The sequence below is a fragment of the Manacus vitellinus genome, unplaced genomic scaffold (assembly GCF_001715985.3).
Source record: "Manacus vitellinus isolate BGI_N305 unplaced genomic scaffold, ASM171598v3 scaffold_7_pilon, whole genome shotgun sequence".
Taxonomy (NCBI): Eukaryota; Metazoa; Chordata; class Aves; order Passeriformes; family Pipridae; genus Manacus; species Manacus vitellinus.
In genome coordinates, this window is record NW_021940813.1 from 16,861,596 (window position 1) to 16,888,044 (window position 26,449).

General features: G+C 40.0%; 1 protein-coding gene across 1 annotated transcript in view; it reads right to left on the minus strand.

The window, feature by feature from the left end:
• SHROOM2 (shroom family member 2) overlaps positions 1–24,553 on the minus strand; it is a 122,811-nt gene extending 98,258 nt beyond the window's left edge. The window contains 3 exon segments of the mRNA XM_029964789.1: positions 24,337–24,356; positions 24,359–24,397; positions 24,400–24,553. Of these exon segments, the coding sequence (XP_029820649.1) occupies positions 24,337–24,356; positions 24,359–24,397; positions 24,400–24,553 (213 nt within the window).
• Between the last annotated feature and the right edge of the window lie 1,896 nt (positions 24,554–26,449).

Below are 26,449 nucleotides of genomic sequence, written 5' to 3' on the forward strand. Positions count from 1 at the left end.
AGGAGAATGCCCCAAATGTTGGTCTTTGTCTTATATCCCCTAAAGTCATCACCTGCCTTACAGGGAGAAAATGAAAATAGGTAACTATACTTCTAAAGTACTGCACAGCAGAGGATGATAACACTTTAGCCGGTAATAAATGCAAGTGAGCGGGCTAAAAAAGGCCTCAAGAATTTGGAATTATATGGCTGAAACACTAACATTTCATCTCTGGACTGCATACCCTCTCAGTGAAAAATGACAGCATAGGCTTCTGTGGTCAGCACATATGCAGTGAACTCCTCCTACTCATAAGAGAGACTAGTAAGTTATTGCCTGTTGTAGTCAAAGTTATACCGGGCTGAGCCAGAACGGACTAGCGATACCGTATTTTACTCCCAGTATTGTACACTATACATAGAATTAAACAGAGAGGGTATGAGCCATGCTGCTGGTCATGCTTCACAATGCTTGTACAAGCCAGACAGAACACCCAGCAAGGTGTGTCTCTGAGGGAATGGGGGGAAAAAAACATCAGAAGTTAACATGTATGAAAAATATACTGCTGACAAAGCACCTCTGCTTGATTTTTACTTTGAGATTTTTCTGTTCCAAAATTACTTAAGCAGCTGCCATATTGCTCCCAAAAGGATTCCTGAAGACGTTTAGAGCAAAAGGTGGGAACCATTATGTCTTTTGAAGAGACAACAAGGAAGGCTCAGAGGTCCTTCCTTGCATTCTCTCTCCATGTTTCCATCAAATCACTTGAAATGTGAACCATCGTCAGTGTGTCTCATTGTTAGAGCAATCAAGAAGAGCATACACATGGACAAAGGCAAAGGAGTATAATTTTAGGTTATTTCTAACTGAATTATCTCCTACAGAGCAATATTATGGACTACAGTTTGCTTAAGTTTTAACTGTGATTGCCACTTTCATACATATTCAATCTCACCTTTCATTTAAAAATGGAATTATGCACTTGCACTGAATATATTACTGCTTGTTCAATCTGTTAAAAACTCATTTCTAGCACTGCTGAGAACAAAACCCTGCCTCCTGAAAAGGGTAGACTGTTTAACAATTTCAGCAGAACAATTTTTCTCTCCTAGTTAGTTTAAAGCCCCATTAATCTTAATGCAAAACAAAACAGTTTCCTTTAACAGCCAAATTCTTGACCTTGAGCCGTTTCAGTGTTGAGAGTTGGGGGCTGGGGTAGAAAGGACATGGACTGACTACAACTAAAAGAGTAAAAGCACTCAAGCAGAGAAAAAAAAAAGAAAGAAAGAAAGAAAAAAACCCACAAAACAAAACCAAATTATATCTGCCACCTCCACTCCTGCCAAGGAAACCTGGACAACACCACCTCAAATTTTTTGTTACCCATTTTGAGATAAATTTTTCAATATAAGCAGTGATGAAAATTACGAGAAGACAACCAAGAAGGTACAGGCTAATGGCTTCTAAATCACCCATCCTAGCATTGACCAACTTCATTAGCCACTAGAGTATTTTCAGAAAAATCTTGCAAATAAAATCCATTCTATATAGCCAGTATTATTTTCAGTGTGAAAAAATAAGAGCTACAGATGCTTTCTTTGTGGAAACTGAAGATGTCACTTATTTAGATCCTTTAATTTTCTTGATTCAAGATGGATTTACTCAAAACAACATTCCTATATGAACCCAGCTCAGAGTTGGACAAAATAAGATCTTTAAAAATATTCTTAGGAGTCAACATTGACAGGGCTTCTTACATTACACACCCTTTACCCACAGCTTTTCCATTACTGTACTTGTTTACATTACTAAGTGCTCAGTCCTGCACAGTCCAGAGAGAAAAATCTGTGCTTTTTTTACCAGGACTTTACTGCATAAGTGACAGATCCAGGTGGCAGAACCCATTTGAGTTTCCTCCAAAACAGCATTAAATTGTCTGTGATTTATCTTAATACTTTAAGTTGTATTAAAGCACAATTTCCTCATTACATCTTGTAAGGGGCGAATTTAATCACTTGACAATATTTGCCCAGCATTAGCTGTGAGTAAGAGGGCATGTACAAATTTCCATAGGATGATTTCTAGGTCTCCCACATCAGCATCACTTTACCCTGAATAACAATTCCTCAAGGCAACTCTTGTTTGAAATGCTGCTGGAACTAAGCTCTTTAAATGGCTCAAACATTGAGGAGTCATTCTGTACCAGTGCTCACAAAGGTCTGAGAGGTCTTCTCCTACAGAGAAGGACTGGACAAAGGACAAAATCTAATTTTGCTTATGAATCCTGGAGATTCTCATTTGACTACACTTTTGGTTTAGTTGACAGTCACAGACACACTGTAAAATACAAAGACAAGGCCATCATTTGGATTATATTCAAGAACCTGATTTTCTTCCACAGGTGCAGAAGGCTGTTTGTAAAACTAGAGGTATACTGACCAGTGTAGTACAAGAAAATCCCTTGTTTCTTGCTCAACACCAAGGAATGTTTCAGATCATCTTCTGTGCTGACTCAGATGTTTTTTGGCCAAAATTATTACTGTTTAACATACAGTTCTGCATTGTTTACTTAAAGTCCCATAACAAAGTGCCCACTATTTCTACAAGAACACTTACATGAAGACACTTCTAAAGTCTGAAGAATTTATCATTCTTAACCATTTTCATTAACCAGCTAAGACTAGAGTGACAGAGACAGCTTCACAGAATGCCTCAACGGCTACTTTAGCGTTAAAACCTGAGAATAAATACGCACAAAACACCAGTCTCACAGTCTCATCACTTCATGGGAAGCAGAAGGAGTTCAGCCTTTGTTTGGCTTTCTGTGAATCCAACCCAAGTTGGTTGGATCCATATAAAGAAGGATCCATCATTCTGTGGATCTAAGAGACTTAGAAGTCATCTGCATAAAACTTTTTGTTCCCAAACCACGAAAATGGTGACCAGCATAAATACTTAATGCCAAGTAATATTTTAACCAAGTGGCCTCCTCCATCTTCCTCAACTTGCAATGGAAGAATTTGCATAACAGAGTAATTGAAAAAGCATAGCAAACACAGCAGGTGGTCCTGTCTTACAAGACTTCCACCAATGGATTTTGAAATTTTACACTTAGCCTGGTATGTACCCAAATACATTAAAGAGCCTAAAATGTTAAACATCAGAGGCAAACCAAACATTCACAAAATACAGGGCCTATTATTTTGGACAAACCTTGCTGCAATCACAGAGGAATGTTTCCTTTGGCTGCTATTATGCTCACTTCCATCTATTTATGTAGAGAAAAAAGCAAACAATATTTTCTTACCTTGTTTTTTTAATTGGCTACAGATGGTACAAAATGGTAGAATGATAAGGCTGGAGGGCAAACTTCTGTCTTTTACTGAATAGACTGAGGTACAAATTTTGCTAGTATAAGATTTCTAGTATTTGTCTCAATTATAGAGGAGAGAGGTTCAGCAACTACAGAATTCTTGAGAAGTTTCTTCTGTCATCCAAATTGGGGGAGGGGTGGATCAATATACCAAAAGATAGGGGGGTTATAATTACTCCCTTAAGATAACCCAATTTACCTCAATCACAGTAATAACAGACTGTTGCTCTATTCTTTCTTTGAAAGTACTGGCACACTGAGCTTCCTAAGTCTCTCTGCATGAAAGGGTTAAAAAGTACAGATCCTTCATCAATTAGTCTTTATTAAGACTCTCCAGAACAACCGTAAGCACAAGTCACAAACCTCTTCTCAGTTATTTAATAAAAAAATACAAAAATCTGAGCTACTATACTTTAAAAAGATCTAGAAATGCTGAGCACAAACTGAGCAGTTCACAAAATAGCCTTGTCTTGCCTATTTATCTACATTTTATTTCAAGTTTTGTTACATTACTACTTACACTCTTCATATATAACTACAACAAATCAACAGACACAGAAAACTGTAAGCAACTCAGGTTAAACCTTATGTAGCTTCCTTGCTCATGAATAGGAGCAGCATGGCACCTTATGGTTAATTAGCCCATTTACAGTAAATCAAGGCCACAGCTCAGCTAAGAAGCCAGCCTGCTGTATTTTCCAATCAGCCAGCCCACACAGTACGTTGGGAGCAAGGATATTTTCTCTAAAGTTGAGTTCATGTTCATTTTCTCATAGTTGAGTTCATGTAAGTGAACAAGGGCGTGACAAAATAACAGAAAAAGGAGATTACAACGGATGCCTCAATCTTACACTGAAGTTTCTTTTGCCAAAATGAGATTCAGAGAAGTGGGTTTTAATAAATCCTGAAACAAGATCCAGGCCTCTGGGTAAAACCTAGTCCACAACATAACCTTACATGCCCTTATTTTCCAATAATCGCAATTTTGGCAGAAGTTACTGCAAAAAACCCCTAAATTATCCAAGTACTTTTCATTTCAAAAAAGCTCCCTCACAGCTCAGAACATTTCTTGAACTAAGGGAAGCAACACTGTAACTATGGCTTTAATGCAGAACAAAAGCTGTGCTACTTTCTTGCGCCTGAGAAAAGCAAATTATGTTGGTACCCAGACAATGCCAGATAAGTGAATTATATTGCCCAAGCATTAGAGAAATGAAAGAAAACAAATACAGTCAGGTAATTCTACACCACAGACAGAAAAGGAACATACTGAAAAAACAGAGAAAGCATTATCAATATGTGCAAGTGGGTTTGGGCCCAGCGATCCTCAAATGTCAAGCTCAGAGTCAGAATATGACCTGAAAAAAGCTTTTACGACAGGACTGTCCAACAAAGCCAGGACAGGACTGGCTAGACAGAAGTCCAACAAATAGGACTGTGTTACTGAGAAACAGTTTCCTCCTAGAAAGAAGACAGGGTCTATTATCCAATTAAGCAATAATTTAAAGAATATTTACTTTATAAAAAAATAACAGGCTATGGTCTGTTATTACACAAAACTACATACACAGAAAACTTCAAACCCCAAGGTAAGGAACACTCAAATTTTGCTGGTAAATATCCCCGATCATAAAAAGCAATCATGTTTATGTCTTATAAACAAGGCATAGGAGCACTTACGGAATGAAAAATACAGCTGCTTGTAAAATCTACTTTTGGCCAGGTATCTGAGTTCAAGCACATCACTCACACTGCAAATCAGATTTTATTTCAAGTCATTCTCTAAAGAGCAACAGGACCATACAGCCTCATTTTGTATACAGCCTTTCCTGCTCACTTAAAATCACAAAGCTGCTATTCTAATGCATGTCAGGAACCGAACTAGAAACTTTTGGAGATCACGAAAGGAGCCTCAGCATTTGATCTGGGAAGCCAAAATAAATAATTTAGATCTGCATTCACAAACTGCAGGTCCTGAGTAACCATCTGTGTCTAATAAACACACTTAGCAAGATGTTGCAGTGCCACTAACAGTTAAAAGGAGCATTCTGTAAAATTTTCAAGAAAAAAAAAAAATCAGAGAAAAACCTAGAAATTCCCACATGAAAGAGTAATCTCTCACAAAAGGAAAAACCACCACAATAACCTTCAACAAATCAAGACCAGACTATGCTTTAAAGCAACTCATACTGCAGAGTATAACCCCTCATTTAAAACAACCTTGCTACCTGACAAAATGAAGGCAATATATTAAAATAATCTCGACAGTAGCCCCACAAAGATCCTGAGAAAGTTAAGCACATGAACTACTATCATTTCTACCAATTTACACACTACAGAAAAGATGGCATTAGTAAAATACAGCAGGTACACAGGATAGTGTGTTTTCTGCAGGCTTGTCTTGTATTCGAGTTTAATTCTTTACAACTCAACACAAAGAATTACTCAAACAATACACTATTTTTTTTCCCCATAAAGGGTTTCCTGCTTTTTTGACAGTGTCTCTTACCAAAACTTTTTAAAGAAATTATGCTCTCATGGCATTAAAAATAATTCCTCTCTAGAAGCCCAGGAGAAAAAAAGCTATAGAAATATAGAAATAAAAAGGCCAGTTTCACAATACTGAAAGGATACCAAAAACATCTCACTGGCATCTACACTACGGACAGTTCAATTTTTCTGGGTTTGGGGGTTTTAGTTGGAGTTTTGGTTTGTGTTGGTTTTAGTAAGTTCTTCAGGGTTTTTTGTTTTGTTTTGTTTTTTAATAATCTGCAAGAGGATGAACAATCAAAGTGTACTGATGATGTAAGAAAGTTTCATGTAATCCCACCCAAACAAGAATCCAGCAGAATTTAGAACATTAGAGAGAAGAACAAGCTGGTCAGAGATACTGACCCATCATCTGCATGACGAGAATTTAATCAGGACTGACCTGAGCTTAGAAAAGATGCAGCAAGAAGAATTATTATATATTAGTCTATAACTGTCATGAATCTACAAGATAGGGATGGCCAGTTATTTTTCAGAAATATAATAAAGTCAGTTATACAGCTGTGTAAAATAGTACCGTTTTCTTAAAAGCAGGTATGAAACATTGCTAGTAGACACTGGGGAAGCAAAAGTTTAAAAATACAGTGAGCTTAAAAAAAAAAAAAAAATAAAATCGGTCCTCCCATGAATTTGCTAATTGACTCAAACACAAGTAACTCAGACACATCTACCTTGCTGTCTAATTAAAAAAACATCAAAAGAAAAGAGGGGAAATAATAGCAATTTTTAAGTTACACTATATTTCTTCTGCTTCTTAGAACCATACCTCAGTTACTAGCTCCCAGCTGCTTCCACAAACAGGAAACTAGGTCTGATAGACTTTGTCCCTACTCAGTACAGCTGTCCTCATGTTCCTAGATACAGCAGACAAGCCCACACAGACAATATTCCTATCTCGTGATGCTAAGGAGGAAAGTAAGGGGGAGGAAGGAAGAAATCAATCCATAACACAAAGAGCACATTAAGATGGCTATACAGCAGCTACTATAAAATGCATAATGTTAGCAAGTCAAGAAAAACAAAAAATAATTCCTTTTTTGATTTGAAAGGAAAAGATGCTGTCAACAACTAGAGGTAAGGCATTTTCAGAAAGAGGTACAAGTTCATAATGTCTTTAAGCAACATTGTGATAGTCAGGAGCAGCAGATGTTTTCAAGAGTAAACAGGTTTGGGAAAACAGCACTGGAAGACTGCATCCATAGAACAGATATTCATAGGATGGCAATCTCAAATGAAAGAGCTACAAAAAACCCAGAGGTCTAACTCTGGAGACAAGAACAAGCACATTGAATGATAAAGGAAAAGAAATAAAAGCAATATACTTCTTTTATACAAATTCTTAAACTGATGACACTGTGATATTCATGGCAATATTGCATGTAGAGCAGTAAGACTATTTTGAGCATATTTACATGCCAAAGTCAACCAGAAGCTTTTGCAAAATGCAATGAATTGATAGAGATCTGTATTGCTATTTATTATACTTATTAAAAAAAGGAAATATTATTGACTGGGAAGCACAGCTAACTTATCAGGCCCTCTGGTTTGCACTGGATAGTAGATGAATCACCACTTTGTCAGTGCATACTTACAGAAGCCCAGCAGCAGCGGACTCCACCAGTGCTAATAATTGATTAAGTAGAAGAATTTCAGCTGAGAATTTTAAAGTTTAACAGGGAAATTGCAACTCCAATCCAATCTCAATCTCAGAACACCAAGGCCATGCTGGGGACAAACACAATTAGTCCAGGCACATGAACTTATCACTAAATAAAAACAGTTCATGTAAGTTTTCTCCTTACTTGCAGTGACTGCATAAATGCACACTTAAATAAAATGAACAGGAATCTTCCTGGGCAATGTAAGTTCAACTGAAATTACTGATCTTCTAAGTTTTCCAGAGCTACCCTGTAACTATTTTTTCCCCTCTGTGAACCAGCAGGATATGTTCATTTAGACCTGAAAATACTGGTTTTCCCTAAACGTATGAAATTTAAATGTGAAACAAATTAGAGAATGCACAGAAGTGCTCCTGCAATAGTCATTACACAGAAACTGCAGCAAATCAGGAAAAAATATGTCTAGACCTTGATAGAAATCTTTGATTGGCAAGACCAAGATGTTTTCCTCATCAGTGGGGACGTCCAACGCATCATTACAGTTCATGACCCGCACGTTAAGAGCTCATCACACTTGCAAATGTATTAGTCACGTTTATTTCCCACAGATCTTTCCATCTGAAACTACCAAGCAACCAGAAACTATGGCTTGATACATCTCCCACACTCAAGGAGTCACCAGCTGACTCCAGCCAGATTACAACAGAGCAGCCATACATCAGTGTGACGCAGGCTCCCATAGGAAGTTTTCCTTGTGAGAATTACAAGCACAAAACTGATACAGCCACAGAGATAACCACAAATTGCTGCTATTGTCATCTTGTATAATAAGCTCCAGTGCTGCTGCACACCCTCAGGTCTCCACCCAAAAGCAACCCCAAGCAAGAGGAGTATCTTGGAAGAAACAGTCACTGAGGCTTGTTATACCTTAGCAGCAAAGAACTTTTAACATGTGCACAGCATCATAGAATATGATATATCATATGATATGATATGGGTTGGAAGGGACCCTTAAAGATCATCTAGTTCCAATTCCCTCCCATGGGCCCAGACACCTTCCACTAGAAAAAGTTGTTCAATCCACTAGACCAGGTCGTTCACTCTTTTGTTTTCATTAAAAACAGGTTATGATTCAGAGACAGTGTGACAAACTCTATGAGAAGGAATTAAAACCACTGTACAGTAATTAGAAAACTAGGGAAATCAAATTAAGAAATAAATACAATTTGGTTTTCAACTGTAAAAATTTTAAAGAGTTTATTTTTACTGCTAAGACGGGCCCTATGAAAAGAGAATGGGCAGATTTTTCTATACCACAGAGAAGACCAGACAAAGAAAGCTTTACCTCCAAACACTACCATGACACTAAAAATAAGGTTAAGAATCACTGTCAAGAGCAGGAAATAATACAAAATACAAAACCAGAGATATGACATTAAGCATAAGAATTTAATTTTAACTTGTATCTAAGTAATCTCAGTGATTTCTTCCAGAACTACTGAAGAAGTTATTGTAGCTCAAAAAAAGAAAATATGGATAAAATATCAGGAATGACTGAAGAAATTCCAACACTATCCACTCTAATCTCAAAAATCATCTGGCATTTAGCTGGTAACTGAAAATATTGTACTATTTCAGAGTAAGAACTGACCTCATATCTTATATAAACAATCTTATGATCATGGAAAAACAGAGATTCAAAGCTGTGTTTAACTACCAACACAGACACATATTTTCATTTGAGTATCCAGCAAACACAATGCAATACAAAACAAAACCCACTTCTTCCTGTACTTAACCTCAATGGTATCAGTCAAAAGTTTCACTGTTCAGCTGCTGTATGACTAATTAACAGCTTGCTAGATTAAAGATCCTATGATTTCCTAGCATGTACTCTGCCATCATAGAACTCAAAGCTTTTTGGTTTGGAACCCCAATCCATTTCTGTTTCTTCAGAAATTGTGAATGGAAAAAATACTGAAAGGCTCTATGAGTCCACAATCCAACTTTATTTCTGATCCGCTTTCTTCCAGATACATTGACCTGAGCCAAATAACTAGTTTCACATCAAGCATGTATTTAAAAAAAAAACCACAACAAAAACCAAACCAAACCCCAACACCACTAAACAACAGAAAACATAAGACAAAGGTAGAGACATACTGCTTGAAGGTTAGGAACTATGCCCATTATTTCAAACATGAGAAGTCTTCAAGTTTGTTAGATTAAAAATCTATTGAATTTTGGTCTGTGTTTCAATTTCCTTGAGTAAAATAGATTTTGTCAGTTTTAGAGTAACTGTTATGCTGTTTTCCAGCACCATACTCAATTTTCAACATCCTTTTAATAAACTGGAAGCTTGTGTCAACTGTTGTGCACCAAATTAAAGAACCCCACCAATTTATGGTGACTATATCCTTGGCTGCAACACCCAAGAATCCACACTACCCCTTTTTTGTTGATGCCACTGCATCTTAAACTCCACATTAAAAATCTTAAGTCTCTTCTTGCCTCATGAGGAAGCCCCCATTCCCACATGCACAACTTAGACTGCATTTTCTTTACAGCAAGAAGTACCATGAACTTCAAGACTTAATTTTAATTATATAACTTTGAAACCCTTGAAGAAACTGGCATCCATCATCAGAATTTTGGTCAGTTCAGGAAATGGATCTGTGAACGTAAACCAGATAAGAACAAAATGCATTTGTACTGTCCCTTTTTTTAAAAAAAAACCAAACAACCAAACCCTCAAAACCAACACACTGGAATATGCTGGAAGTCATAAGGTGGTCCTGTTTTCCTTCCAAAACTGTAAGCTTTGAATAATACGTGCTCAAGAATGGAAAATTCTTTTTCTGTCACTGTACATTAAAGGTAGTTCTGCTTTTTAAAATGCATAACTACTACATCATGCTCCTTCTGCCTCAACTCACAGCCTAATTGGAAAGGGAAATAACTCTCAGCATACCTCAGAAAGGAGACACATTTTTCTAATGCTTTGGTACAATTTAGTCATCACCTGGACAACTGTAATCAAACACTACAAAACATCCACTAACCCTGCTAGATGCTCCTCTCTTCAAAACTAAAGCTGGGTGAGATGTCTTAGCTGCATGAACCACAGAGGCAGAAAAAAAACCAACATGCTCTCTTGCATACCAAAATTCACAGGATACTTTTTCAGGTCACAGTTTGTTGTGTGTAGTCTGGTTTAAAATTAAAAAAGCAGCCCGATTAACTTCAAACACAACTATAAAACCCACAAAAATCACTGTTCTTCCTGCAAGCTTTTGACTTCCTCTTCATTTGTATTTAAATTTATGCTACAGTAAATACAGACATCTTTTTGTTGCTCTTATGTACATATTACACCTTTCTAATAAAGTAGTATCTAAGCCATGGTTTTACAAAAATCATCTTATGTCCTCACCTTACTCTAAGATCCATGTCTGTAATTAACCACAGGTGGTATTAGCCACTTCACTAATCAAAGTTGTTCGATGCTTTCATCGTGAAATCATATTTTCCGTCAGTGGTTGATGAATTTGACATTCTTCAATTAGTTAGGCAGAAACTTTATATTGTGCATGTCAGCCTCAAACACTCAGTCTTCTTAAAAACTGAAATTGTTCACCCAAGAAACAGATGAAGAAATAAAATGAAGAAAACAAACACGTTAAATAGTCAAACTGGGAACTAAATTTGAAACGCTCTAGTGATCCCTGCTACAGCAAAATCAGACAGCATCCATTATGTGAGCGTGGTCATCTATGTGTGTGCATGCCTTATGTCACTTATTTAAACACCTAACACCTGGACATTTTCAAAGAAGTCTCAGCTTCAAGTCCTGTGAGAGATCCTCTATTCTAAACACTTTGTAGGCTTGAGGCTTTGAAGACAAAACAAGATCTGGAGCCAGGGATAGAAATAGCAGAGTGAAAAATACTGGTAAAGAAAGGTTTTGACTATTTAATTGAATCCACAATCACTCAAATGAGGACAATGATAAAGAATAAAGATTTCTGAGTAAGGAACAGGTAACACTGAAACAGGTTAAAGGAAATTCAGAAAAGTTGGGGCCCAAGTACCAGAAAGAAGAGGCAACTACAACACGCACCCTCCAGAACCTGGAGAGCAAGTTCTTGAATCCAAACATTCCTTTGGCAGGGGAAAAACCTAAACCCAGTGGGCAAGGTACCCCAGTCTAGTGTTGAGCCCCACAGGAAAATTAGTTTGGAAAATTGTAGTTCAGCTGATAAAATTATACGGACTATTGGGATACCACATTTCTTTTGCCTTCTCTTAAAAAAAATAAGTAAAAGCAAACAAACATAAAAACTATTACAAGAATGTAAAGACCAAACCACTCTAGAATGATTTAAGACTTCTGCAACTGTTATATATACAACCCTAGCCCAGACTCCTTACAACCATACATGATAACATGCCAAATGTCATGGCCAAATTGAATCATAGGATGGTTTGGGTTGAAAGGGACCTTAAAGAAGATCTCATTGCAATCCCCCTGCCATGGGCAGGGGCACCTTCTACTAGACCAGGTTTGCTCAAGGACCCACCCAATCTGGCCTTGAACACTCCAAGGGATGGGGCATCCACAGAGCTAACAGAGTTAAACAAATCAGAAAACTAAAAGAAAACTTCTCAGTGCAAAGTCCAAAAACATTTTTAAAAAGCAGTAATCATTAACAGTATGTTATTAAAAAGTATACAACTAATTTTATTTCATATCAAAAAAGATGCACAAAGTCCTCACAGAAATTTCCCCAGAATTCAAAGAGAAGAAAACTTGGTCATAAAAAATTGCAGCCACCATAAATCAAGTATACCAGAAAACTCTATGACTCTAGACAAAGAGGCACCTACACCAGATGCAGACCTAGTTACAATCTGCCATGAGTTAGTTTAGTGTTGATTCAGCAAACATGCTCTCTTGGATGGTCAAATGTCAAGTATTTTTTGGTAGCAAAAAAATTAAAACAAGCAAAATAATTTTCATTTTACTCTGATATTAGTAACAGTTATGTCCATTTTATCCTCAGAAAAGGGCTGAATACACTTTATTTTTTTTAATCACAAGATGAAGAAACAGTACAGGTCTGGATTCAAATTGCTCATTACCGAAAATTCAGAAGTTAGAAAACAGGAGATAAGCATTTACAAAATTATTTCCATACTACCATTTAATTTTCACTCAAAATCAGCTGGACTACAGCCTGTAAGTCACTGTAGAGCATGTGACCATATACCACGATGTTGCCACTCCCTGCTGCTCATCTCCACTCCCTCTAATCGGATAATTAAATTGCTCATGCAACATTTCCCCAGTCAGCTTTCAGCAAACTAAACTAGGTTGCTAAAGACTTAATGTTTGCAGCACTGGATTTAGGGCGGAGTCTTATGCTAGCCCAACACCTTTAGGTGGAAATGTAGGGTATTGTAACAATTATTGATACAACATACTGGAGCAGACAGTAGCCTCCAATTAGTGCTAGTGATGTGCTGACAAAGAAATTAAATTTTTAATTTTGTCTGCAGTTAGAAGAAAACACGCACGTGCTCCCCTGATGAAACTTGTATGCTATGTTATCACCTCAGACAACGATGAAAAGTAAACTCATCATCAGTCTTCAAGTCACTGACAGTATCTTTCTATCACAGAGCTGTAAGTGGGTCACAGTAATGAGAAATCAAAGGAAATTCAAGTAGTCAGCAAAGATGTGTTTTGGCTACAAAAATATATCTCCTTATGAAGATTTATTACTAATAAATTACAAATCACACAGATTCAAATGTCTGGTTGACCTTCAATATAAGGAGTCCACACTATGGGACTCATTACCTCCTGCTCAGGTGCCAATAGTCTATCTCACTCCATTCAGCTCTTATATTTTTCCGAGGCACTGAGCATCTGTGTATTTTGGGTAGGTAGTGGGTTTAAGTTTGTAAACAGAGATCTAATTGTACACTTCAGTACATTATTGATGATGAACACAAGCACAAAGCACTGCTTTCTATTGTGAAGAATTTACTACCAACAGTATTACACAACTACGCCCTTTTGAGACAACTCTGTGTACTCCTAGGGGTTTCATACATTTGTGTTCTGGATTTTACTAGAAAGACCATAAAGTCTTTGTCACCATAATATTTCAGCACTTCTGTATCAGGTCTGTTTCAAGAAACAACTTGTGAGAAATACTGTTGGTTCCACGCAACACGAGACGCTGAGGCAAAGGTGCCACACAACTTCACACAGGTATACAAGAAATCTGTGGCAAAACAGGTAACTAATTTACTAGACCCCCCAGTTTTCAATTCGCTGCACTTCCAATTCCTTGCTTCTGACAGGGTTTTGTACTGAAGCTTTGGAAGTTCTGACCCATTACTGCCTTCAAGGAACCAAACCACCACCAAAGAGCCCCACGCCTCTTCACACACGTATTTTACTCACCTACACGGCTGATATAACAGGTCACAGCTACAATATTTGTTAAGATGATGATTTCCTTAATCAGACAGAAGAAATTCAGTTGAGCAACAAAAAACTTGTCTTACACCCCTCCCTAATATGAGATTGAGTAATCACAGAAACTCCTCAGGTCTCCAAGGTGTCAGGAAAGGCACAGCCCTGCTCTTGATAGCAATCTTCCCCAGCAGTGAAAAAAAACAAGTTCCCAGAAGGTAAAGACTGTAGGAAAAAGTTATTTTACTGTAGTATTTGCTTTATAAGCAGGAGAGCAAATTGTTGGGTTTTATCTTTTACGAAACAGGAGAAAGAAAAAAGAACAAGAAATATAAAAGTTCCTGCACATATTAAGAAGACATAGTGAAAAAGGGGAAAAAACCTACCTTAGAGCCTAAATGTTGTGTTCTAACATTTTTCTGGAAGTAGAAACAGAATTATGACATAAGCGCAGGGTTCAAGAAAATCCAGTATTTATCACATCTTACAGCCTCAGAACAAGACAGTGGTTTTTAATATTTTATATTTAGAAATAAAGGCACTTGACCAAAATAGTCATGTAAGAAACAGATTACAAACTGTTTATAAAAGCTGATTTTTAAAGTATACAGTAGTCTTAACTCTTCTAAACATTAATTATATTTAACAGATAAATAAAGCTTCAAGTTTTCCGTGTTATCTTAAAACTCTTTCCACCCAACAAAACACTACTTTACGTCAACACGGTATGTTTGCATCTTTTATTTAAATGAATGGCTGTGAAATGGATGTTTTGCTATTCCATTAAAAAAAAAAAAAGACGACAACTGCAAATGCACCTGATGAAAATCTAATGTCCCCCTCTCTTCTGGATCAACAAAATATGTATTTGTAGAGGAAATAAAGCAATTTACTATACTCTAATTATTGTGTTATGCAGAATCCAAATACTCATCCGGAGTTGGATAATTCACTACATCAGATATCGGCCAGCTAAACACCCACAAACCCATTTTTGCATGTAATTTGTTTAAGAAAATTAACACAGTGATGACTAACTGACACTGTGTAGGAAGCATTTCACTTCTTTTACCATTAGATCATGTTTCTATGATACTATCCCAAAATACTATAGTATTTTACTGAAAAATACACAGCTTCCAAATAAAGTACTATTACCCCCCAACAGTAACCTTTTACAGTATTCACTGAGCCAAATCAGAGGTTTATTTCCTAAAGAATGCTGACTAGTTCATACATATTTGGAAAACTGGGAGACATTGCTTTGTTTAATAGTTTATGTTGGAAGCCTTCAAAGCACGCTTTATCTCAAGAGAGAGAAAAATTTCAAAATAATCTGTTTGCATAGCTTCATGAAGGGATTTTAAGAACAATCATATATTTTACTGAAGAGGAAAAGTACTGAAACTGCCACTTTGAGTACAGCATAGGTACCTGTGCATCACTTCTGAACAAATTACTGTATTATCATGCTCCCCACTGGCAGATCCCTCCCTCCTTCAGCTATCCAGACTCAACTGCACATCCATTACCGAGAAAATATAATAGGATTGAGGATGAAAAACTTGTTATTCTAAAATGAAGTGTCTGGCCATTTTAAAAGGCTCTGGATTTTGTTTCAAGTAAGTTTCACTAACACTTGGATCTTTTTCCATCAAAAGAAAAACAACACAAAACAAAGCACAGCTTAGAAGGAAGCTCGTGTGTTTCCATTAAAAAAACCCAAAACTCTGCCTTAGTTTCATTAGTTTATGCAACCATTTCAACAAAACCAAACTGAATTCATCTTTACACATCAGCAAAAGCATTCTTAGACTCTGTCACACTGCTCAGAGATAACTACCTCTGCTATTACCAGAACCTTAAACACCCTGTTGTTGTACTTGACACAAATGCACAAAGGTCTAAAGTTCTGCAAGTAAAGAAACGGTCTCAGAAACACGATGGACAGAACAGCAAAGAGCCTGGAGCAAAGAAAGCATCCAATAAGGTCACCTACAATAACAATAAGAACACCCTTGATCATGATCCATCTCCCTTCTAGAAGGACATTCAGCTAGAAAAATGACTGCAAGAATGGATGAAACTGCACTGTTAGTAGTATCCAAAGGGATACAACACTGCAGTTGAGTTCTCATATGTTGCCTATTTCCAGCTTTCAGTCACTGAGATTATTCTTTGCCCTTTGTACCACCCTTGAAAAACAGGCCACTCTACATCCTTCAAAAACCCCATTACTAAGTACAGTTCTTCAGAAAATCTGTATCTCAGAAACATGACACATATTTCCCAACTCATATATCAGTTGATAGATGTGGCTAAGTAAGAGGAATTTACACATTTCAAAGAACCTAACAATTCAGAAATGGAGCGATTTAAATGGGGAGAGAGCAGGGCTGGTTGCAGAGGGGAAGCCTTCCTTTCCATATGGGGTGAGGCAGGAGAAGTACAGGGACACAGGATGTGAGGCGTTCCTCTCAGTGCCAACACGACTGAACTTTTGACTAAACAGTTCAAAGCTTTCAGCTGATGTTGGTGTTTCATCAGGGTTCAGAAGAACTTTGAAATAACCACCTCTTTTCTTTCATCAAACACTGAACTCCATCTGTTTCTACTTTAAGACTCAACCCAAGAATTGTGTACCTGACAAAAGCTATTCAGTTTCTCTAATCTACAATTTGCTACATTTCCAGCATTTACCAAGCAGTCGGCTCTCTCTGCCTGGGGGAGTTGAGCACACCTCAATGACTGTCAGGTACATGCAAAGGCCAATAAAGACCCCACAACAACTTGTCATATTGCAGATGCCATTCTGTTATCTTTGAGATAAGAGATCTGTGCTTCACAAGAATGCCCTGAATTAATTAAAACTGTGTATTAATTTATAGGTAGGAGAAGGAAGTTCTCTCCTAACAAATGTTTTTGGTCCTTGGTAGATTACAACTCTACCCCGATTAGCTAGATAAATCAAACTGAAAAGCTATGTTCATAAACAATCACAGAAATAAAGAATTTTTGAACATTTTAGGTATAGCCACACATACAGCAAATACAGAGACAATAATTTTGCTCAATATTTCATCTTACTACAGTAGATGTAGGCATATAGGTATGTGTTGAGGAACCACAGGTATCCTCACTTTCTCACATGCTTCACATGAATGGTACACACCTTCAGAGAGCAACTCCGAGCACTTAAGTCCTGTCTAATTTAAACACTACAAACCACTTTCCAAAAGTATCAACTTCCATTAAACATTCAGCTTAAGCCTCTGTGAACACCACCGAAAGTCTGCTGCTTGGCAAAGCATATATGGAGAACACAAACACATCCCCAAGTCCATCAAGTTGAATTTTCAAAACTGGTTCCAATTCAAAACTTTGTAGCCTTTTCCTATCACCAAATGAATGCTTTCAAACACAACACATTCAGTTCCCAATTCCATAAACCTTACATTCCATCTTGTTTGTATATGACCATATCTGTGAAGTTACAAAAATTACAGCTCCTAATAATTCACCACGGAGAGATGATAATATTCTCGGGGGTTGGGGATGAGGAGAGCACAACAACATACCTCCTACATAACTTTTAAGAAACTTAAAATATTATGCTATGTGGAATTAGAAATTGCCCTAGTTTGTTTCTTATCTTAATGATAAGCAAACACATACCTCCCAATTAAAAAAAAACACCAACAAAACCCTCAAAATTGAAAGTCCAGAATTATGTTAAGTTTACAGAGAGGGATCAATAAGCACATATTAACAAAACCTTCAATTGACCTTATATCATATAGGTTCAAAACAGACAGTAGAAAACAAGTCCATGTAAATTAAATGGATGAAGCCTCAGTATAACTAAATCAATTTTTAGTTAACTCTCTGTGAAACTCTTCAGGCACTGTAACACTTAAACCACCAGCAAGTAAAAAATCTGCTTAATGGCTAGGACCTGTCTCAAACTTCTGTAACAAGCTGACCCACAGAACTAGATCCATATACATACTAGATATTCTATACACAGATTACAAATGCATAGGAAGACTAAACACAAATGGCTTTTCTCGAGAAAAAAGCTCACATATGTGATATAAATTTGGTTTGGTTACTGCTAAACAGTTGTTTCCTCTAATCTATACATGACCACCTTTCACTTCCCATTTACCTTATTCTTTCCACATTACCCTATTTTAAATATTCATTAAGCAGGAGAACACATAATGAATCAAGGCCCGCAAAAAAAGTATGTACAGTCTATTGAGTAATTGAGTAAAGCATATGTAGCATGTGCATAAATACTACACACAACCACACTGTTTTTTCCTCTTAAAAAGGAAAACAAACAAAACCACAAGCATGATGGATACCTAGGTAATAAATGGCATTACTGGCAACAGCAAGCAGTAACAGGAGGTCTCTTGCAGATCTTTTATTTTTAGGCTAATGCCTACGGTAGGACACAAAATTCATACTGGAAAATATGAACTAGCATATAAATTAACTAAGAACTAGAGAAGTTTAAATTGTTCTTTAAATAGACCAAATTGATGAACATTCAAACAGTCAATCCCGCTGTCTAACTCCTATTGCAGTAACTATTCCCACAAAACACATCAATTCCTCTGTCAGACTCCAGACATGAATGCTTTTGTTTGTGTTTTCTCTTAAACTAAAAAATCACGATAAATTTGACAGGTTTTGCCCAAAGAGCTAAAAGGAAGAAATGCAGAGGAGATAAAAACAAACAATTTAAAAGCAATCAGTATTTCCAAAAGTTAGAAGTTCACTTGTTGTAAGGAAGTTTCTTAGTTCTGGTTTTAAACACAAGCATACTGACTCCTTGGAAGATTTTTGTACTGAAATGTAGTGTGAAAAGCACAAAGAAGACTGCAGTTTCAGTACTGCAAGCACACACCCCCCTATTTCTTAAACCACGCTCACACTGTTGACTGCTAAGCACGGAACTCAACTGACTTGAAACTTCTCCAGTCATGAGCCTTTAACCCATCCTTTCATTTCAACTCCTTACACGGTTTTTAGATCACATGTAACAATATCCAAGATAGCTTTTAAATGCAATTTCCAATATTGGTGGCATTTCAACTGCTAAAGATCTCAAAAAAACCCCCAAAACTCAAACCCAACCTCTTAAGCTTCATACTTCCACAGCCAAACCATTTACACCACATATGAGGGTGGTGGGCTCCATTCTGCCAGTAAATTAACAGTCATAATAAAGAGGTCATTCAACAACCATTAAAACACAAACTGAGAGCATTCCCTTAACCAGTCAGCTTACCAAAGTAAAAAGCAGTAAGATCTTCCTCCATCAAAACAAACAAATTCCTCTCTTCCAATAATAGAGACCTGGGATATAACAATCAGATCACTCAGAACAGTTTCTGTAGCATTGAAAAAAGCCCAATTTTTAACATATTTGTCAAGGGAAAAAAGATAAATAGCTACATGATAATATTTCAAGCCTAAAACGTTCAAACGTTCACTCTAAGGTATACACATTTTCTAATGTTTCTCAGCTATCAAATTTAAGAACACAAAGACATACAACTCAGACCATAAACCCTCTGGTAAGATAAGAAGTTGAATAAAGGTTTCAAAAGAAACACATAACATGAGTTGATACATTCTTTTAAAGTTGTTCATTAAGATACCTGTTCAAATTCTGAGTCATACTGGTCAGTAATTTTGTTTGGGTTTGACGACCAAGAGCAGATGGATAGTAAATAGAATAAATACTCCTTAATGCATTATTTTTCCAGAACTGAAGGAACTGAATGAAATTTGCCAGGTTACAGAGATCTAGATTAGAATTCTTTCTTGACCACAGAACAATGGCTCCTGATAACTTATAAATCAGCTGTTTACACGAATGACTGCACTTATGTTGAAGCAGTCAGTAATTTCATGGGATTACTCCTAAATGCTGGCTGTCTCGACATCAAGCTTTACAGCCAAGTTTAAGAATTGTTAATGTCTACAAGCAAGGCAGCTCATCTAACTTGAGGGAGGCAACTAGTATTTATGTTTGAAAATGTCTTTTTTTGATTCATTTGTATATAGCACCATTAAAGCTTTTTACCCCCTCTAAATATTGTTGCAGTATAGTGATGTAGGTAATTGTTTTTAGTTAGATGTTTAAGGCCAAAGAATAAAGAATTACCTAACGAAAACAACAATCACTTCACTTACTATTGAAATAACAACTTAATAAAAGTCACATGGAGAAGTCTGGCAGCCAATTAATAGAGAAGCATCTCTTGATACAATTTAAGTAATTGTTGGGTTAAACGAATTACAGTTCACACTTAACCACACACGGGAGCACATTAGGAAAGTGCAACGGAATAAAGAAAACAAAAGTTCAGGGTCTGTCTGATACTCCTTTTTAAAAGACAGTACCTCCAGCTGGGGCATGAATTCAGCACTGATTCAGGAGACAAGAGCTCTATCTCCTAAATCATCAACAAAACTTCTTGCAACAGTCCAGGTTTCACTTGGAAATCTTGCAGAAATACCAGCCAAGCCCAGCCTTGATTAGACTGCAATGAGATCATTGCTTGAGGAGGTATAGCTGTAGGGTCTTGTAAAGCAGATACTAAAGAGAAATTTATTTAAATGATACATCAATCTATCTTGAAATGCATAAACTAGAATGTTTTCATATGTATTAAGTAATATGGATAAAGCTGACTGCAGAACAACTTCAGAGTTCCTAAAGATATTGTTAGTACAGGAAGTGAAATGACTTTCTGTCCACCGCCCACAATCAATACTATGATTGACACTATAAGTTGGGCACCTCAGATAAGAGCCCTTTTAAAGTAAAAGTAGTCAAGATAATGCAGCTATGGGAGATTTTCAAAAGATTCACACTCGAGCACTTTGACTTTTCACTATTTCCAGTAAGATCTCCCTCTTCAGAGGTTTTTTCTTTAAAAAGCAGAAAACACAAACTGAGCCTTGTGAGACTTCTAATTAAAGTCCTCAAAGTTCTCACTTCACTTTCTGTTGAAATACACATGTAGCTATAAAAGCAAGTCCTTTCTTTCAAGATGTCAAATTAGGCAAGAACAAGCTGCCTTTGGGCAATTTTTTTTTTGGAATGTTATCAGATACACATGCAGAGATCAGGAAAAACGTAAAGCATTTTTAAAGGGACATTAAAAAATAATAGTACGCAACAAAGTGACAACGCTAAAAGACCTTTTTCTTAAATATTAGTAGCACCATTTGTACGTGGGTGGGGCAAGTTTTAGAAGACCAGCTATGTTTAAAGATCGAGCAAGCTGTATCATGTACCGTTTTTCTCTGTGCCTATTGCAGCAATAACAAAAAGGGAAAAAAAATCAAATAAAAAGGCTTGCGCCCGGCAGATGAACTCTGTGTTCTGCCTACCCCGCTCAGGACTCTTTCTAGAAGTCTTGTTTCAGTTACAGAACGAAATGCTACCACGAAACAGGGAAGCCGCCAGGGCTGGGCCCACTGCTGGGCACCAGCAGCATGACTGTGCACTGACCTTTCCCAGGGCAAAGCGCTTCCCTCACAACATCAATCATGGAATGGTTTGGGTTGGAAGGGACTTTCAAAGGTCATCCAGTGCAGCCTCCCTGCAACGAGCAGGGACAAAATTCCAGCAGCTGAGCACACGCTTATCCCCCTGCTAAGGCTGGACACATTTTCTCCTCTTTAGCATGCCTTCCCCTCTCTGGTAATCTGGTGGATCAAATGACAACTCTTGTTTTAATTGACTAGATTTCCAGCTAACAAATTCCCAAATAGTATTTGCAGCTCTTCTTGCCCTGGACTCTCCCTATGATATCCGTAATAAAAAACTTCCTTTCCTGTCAGCAAGTGAAATAGCCACACAACCACAGAAACTAACACCCGAGATGTGTGTTGCACAGAAAGTGCTTGCTCCCGAATTTTTCAGTTACAGTATTTTATGATGCCACTTTTCTGGCAGTTGTGTCATATATGCTAAGGAAAGCACGAAATATTTACACCACAGACTTCCCAGCCTTTACAAAAAGGGGCAACTTTCTTCAAAGGTTGATCTTGCTTTTGAGACCGTAAGAAAGGAGACAGGCAGAATTTTAGAAATCCCCCTTAAGCAGCTGCTATCGGAGACACCATTCACACCTTGTCACATTCCTCTCCTCAAAAAGTGGCAGTTGGCACCATCCACCCTCACTTCCCTGGAGATGCTCTGGACTAGAGTGAGACAGAGCTTCAGAACCAGCTAATGCTTAAGCTCGGTTTGAATCCACAAAACCAGGTTTTCCACAGGTATCCTTAAGCATTCAGTGCAGTGGGTTTTCCTGGATCCCCCACTGACCAGCCACCAGCCTACCTGAGAAGGGAGGGGAGACAGAGAGAGAAGTGTAGGTGAAATGGCATCTCCTCATCCATAGCAGCCCAATGATCCCCACTCAGGAAGGGTGTAACTCAAGTCCAAGGCTTTCTTCAGCTGAGAAGAGGAAAACTTTACATCTCATGCAAGGAGTGCCTGTTTTAACCACCCAGCATTAAATTATTCTTTCCAGTAGCTTTCCACCACTAGAAGCAGAAAAACCACCACTACAGAAAATACACAACCAAACACCATGATGGGTGGGCCAAATCAAGATGGAAAATTTTGCAGCTAAATAACTGTAGTCCCAGGGACACGAGTTCCTGGCTCTGGTTTCAAAAACAGTACTATACACTCGTATCCAATGATGACAAATGAAAATTTAAACCCAAGGACCCAGGTTGTTTCTTATCCCTAAGTCTGTATGGATGGACCCAGATTTCTCTTCCATGCTGTGTGGTTCCATCTCATTATTCCCTTGCAACAGACCCAGTTCACAAGGTTCCCAGCCCTAGACACTTCTCTCCACATACCACAGCCACATCCTCATGCCACAAATACTTGAGCCTGTTACTTAATACCTAGGTAACATTATGAATAAGTATCACTGATCAGTCTGTAGATGTAGCACTTATTAGCCACTAGCAGAAAGGTGGAATTATTTGAATTGGCACTTAATAGCTAGTACATACACAGTAAAGTAGCTCTTTTCTCCTTTCCTCAAATCCTCCCAGGTTTGCTATTGTGTAAACTCAGGGTACTGGTAAGAGGCCAACAGACTGGCAGTCATTTTTCAGCATATACATATTCTGACACTGACTGTTGTCTCTTGAAAAACAGCAGTAGGGAAGAGATCTAGAAACAGATGGTTTCAAAAGTCCTAACTTGTAAAGTCCGTATCGCAGTTGTTTCAAGAGTGAGAGAACCAACCAGGCAACTCACAATGAAACCAACCGAAAAATAAGATCAGAAGAATTTCTGCTGTGGATAAAACAGGACTTCTTGACCTCTGACACCCTCTGGCACTTTTAAAATGGAAACAGGCAGAGTCCAGAGGACTTGTAGACAAAAGCATATATATCTTTCCTACAGATCCTGAGCAAAATGTGCTTTGCTAATGAGGATTTTTCTTTCACAAATCTATGTGGATCTATTTTAATATGCTTTCACTGTGCAACATGAAAGCTGTCTTAACAGCAAAACAACAGTTACTGAGGATGGGGGTTCTTAAATCAAAACATACCCAGGTGAAAAACATTTCTAGAAAATGTGATGTATTTCTCTAACTCACGTCCAATACACTGAGATTAAAGCTGTGAGTATACAAGAACTTTAAAAAAAAAAAAAAAAGGCAATCAGAAAGTGTATATATACCCAAGAACGTCCCCCTCCCTTGTCTTTGGAGAATGAATTTGGTCACTAGCCACAACACCTTTCTGTTTAAAGAAGGAGGGAGATACAAAAGGCTATCCTAATTACTTAGAATTTGCAAGTGCAACATCAGCAGAGAAAACTCAGCCTCGGAGCCGGGAGTTTCAGTCTCCATACCCTCCTGCGCCAGGAGCCCGAAGGGAAAAGAGGGAGGGAACAGCCCAGCACAGGGTTTCGGGTCCCGCAGCCAGTTACCAGCGCCCGCGACGACGGCACCAGCTGTTTAATGGGCAGCAAGAGCGGCCAGAAGCGGCAGGTTGCCGGCGCTCAGCAACCTGTTGCCCCCGGAGCTGCCGGGATGCGCCCCATCCCCACCGGTCCCCGCTCCCCGGATACCCAGGGCGGCCCGGGGGCAGGGCCGGGAGGGGCCCGGCCCAGCGGCACCTGCGCTGGGCGCGCTGCCCCGCGGTACCTGCGCCAGGGGCCGGGCCGGGCCCGCTGCCCCCGCCGGGTTGTCATCGCCGCGGGCACGGCAACATGGAGCCGCCGGGACCACCTCCCCGCGCCCGCCGGCGCCGCTCACCTTGGTGATGATGAGGGGCTCCCGTGCTCCCGTCCGCCCTTCAGCGTGAAGCCCCACGGAGCCCACCGGTCAGCTGCACCTCCACCAGCTTGTAGCCCTCGGCTGCCCGCTGCTCCACCATCACCATCACGGGCCCCGGCTCCACCAGCACGGCGCCGAGCCGCGGGTCGCCGCGGCCAGCCGCTCCCGCCCGGGCCCGCAGCCCCACGTCCTCCATGGAGCGCCGTTTGCGGCCGGGGCTGGGCTCTTCTCTGCCGGCCCGCTCCCCGGTGCGCGCCTGCCGGCGGCCCCCGCCGAGCCACCTACCCGCCTCGCAGCGCCGGCCGGCCCGGCCCCATCGGCGGCGAGCGAGAGCTGCTCCGCCCGCCCCCCTCCTCCTCCTCCTCCTCCTCCTCCCCGCAGCCCGCGGTATTGTCTCACGCCGAGGCCAGAGCCCGGCGGCGGGGGGGCGGCGCTCCAACTTGTGGGCAACTTGGCGGCGGGGCAAACGCCGCCGAGCAGCGCGGTGTGCCGGGCGGGGAGAGGCGCCTTCGCCTCCCTCTCGTCCCGAAAAGAGGGCGAAACCCGCGTTCCGTCTAGTCGCCCCTCCCCGGGAGCGGCAGCCCCACGGCGCGATCCCCAGGCCGAGGAGGAGCAGATGCAGGGCGAGGGGGGAGCAATCTCGGACCGACCGGCAGACAAAGGCGGCGGTGACAAGGTCCGTGAGCCCCGAGCCGCCCCGGAGGCCGTGCCCGGGGCCACCCCCGCCACACGCAGGGGCGGCCGCGCCTCCCCCACACCCCTCTTCCCAAACAAAAGCGGCGAGCAGGTGGAGGGCGGGGAAGAGGGCAGCCGGCGCCTGTGGCCGCCCCCTCCAGGCAGGGACGCTCCGCCTTCGCGGTGCCAGGCGGCGGGAGGCCGGGGTAGGGAGCAGAGAGGGGGACGGCTCTTCCCGTCTCGCCGCGGTGCTCGGGGAGGGTTGAGCGGGGGGAAGCCGGGCAGCGCTGGGGGCAGTCAGAGAGCAGCTAAGGGAGGGAGGCGCTTTCTGCCCGCCCCTGCCGGCCACACCCCCCGCCCCGCGCTGCCTCCACCACCTGTGGGGCGGAGGGGCCCCGCGGTCGCGGGTCGGACTCTCCCTTCGAGCCCCTCTAGCGACAGCCCCGCACCACCGCCTGGCCCAGGCCTCCGGGGTCAGGACCGCGGCCGAGACGGGCTTGGTGCCGGGTTGGAGCGGTGGGAAAGACAGGTGAAGCCTACAGCAAAGGCAGCCAACGGGGAAGAGGTTAGGAGTCCGAGACTCAAAAAAGTTTTGATGGTAGAGTGCGAGGCAGATACTGGAAGTGCTAATCTTCACACCAGTCTTATTTTATGGATAGGAAATAAGGTTTAGGGTTGCCTGATACCAACACTGAGTTAGAGGTGGGGCTGGGAGTAAAATGCTTATTTCTTTCAATCCTCTCAGCTCATTTGCGTCACTTAATAGGAGGCTTCAGTGCCTTAAATCAGGACCAGACTTGGCCTGGAGTACTTGTGTGCCAGCACACAATCCTCCGGCATTTCATGACCAAGTATATGAAGTACTGCTTGATCTAAGACATAGGGAAATCTCTATTTTAGTTTCTGAAAGACTAGTGAACCTCAAGGGACTTTCTCCTGTGCCAAGCTGTCTCATAGAGATTCCTGGTATATGCAGTGGGATTTCAAGGTTTTGTACATTGATGTGACACTTCACATATTTTGCTTTTGGAAAGTGACCATTATGCCATTCTAATTATGTAGTGTGATCCCCTAACTCCTGTTTCAACTGGTTTGTTCCTCCTGAAACTCTCCTGTCTTGCACCAAAGCAATTTGTTTCTACAATACTTCCAACATTACCTACAGGGTGTTTCTCTAATACTTAAAGAGAGTATTAGATCTCCTGGTTTCAGGATTGAGAGCATCTGAATCATCAATCACAGCAGCAGATTGGAGGACATTTAGAAACAAGAAAAATACACCACTGGTATGATTAAGGGGTAGAAGGAACAGTGGAGAGGGCACCTACACATCCTTCTATGAATCCTGCTAAACACAAACCTTTTACCAAAACCAGATATTGCATCAAGTTATTTGAGGCCTCTAATGACTTGCAGA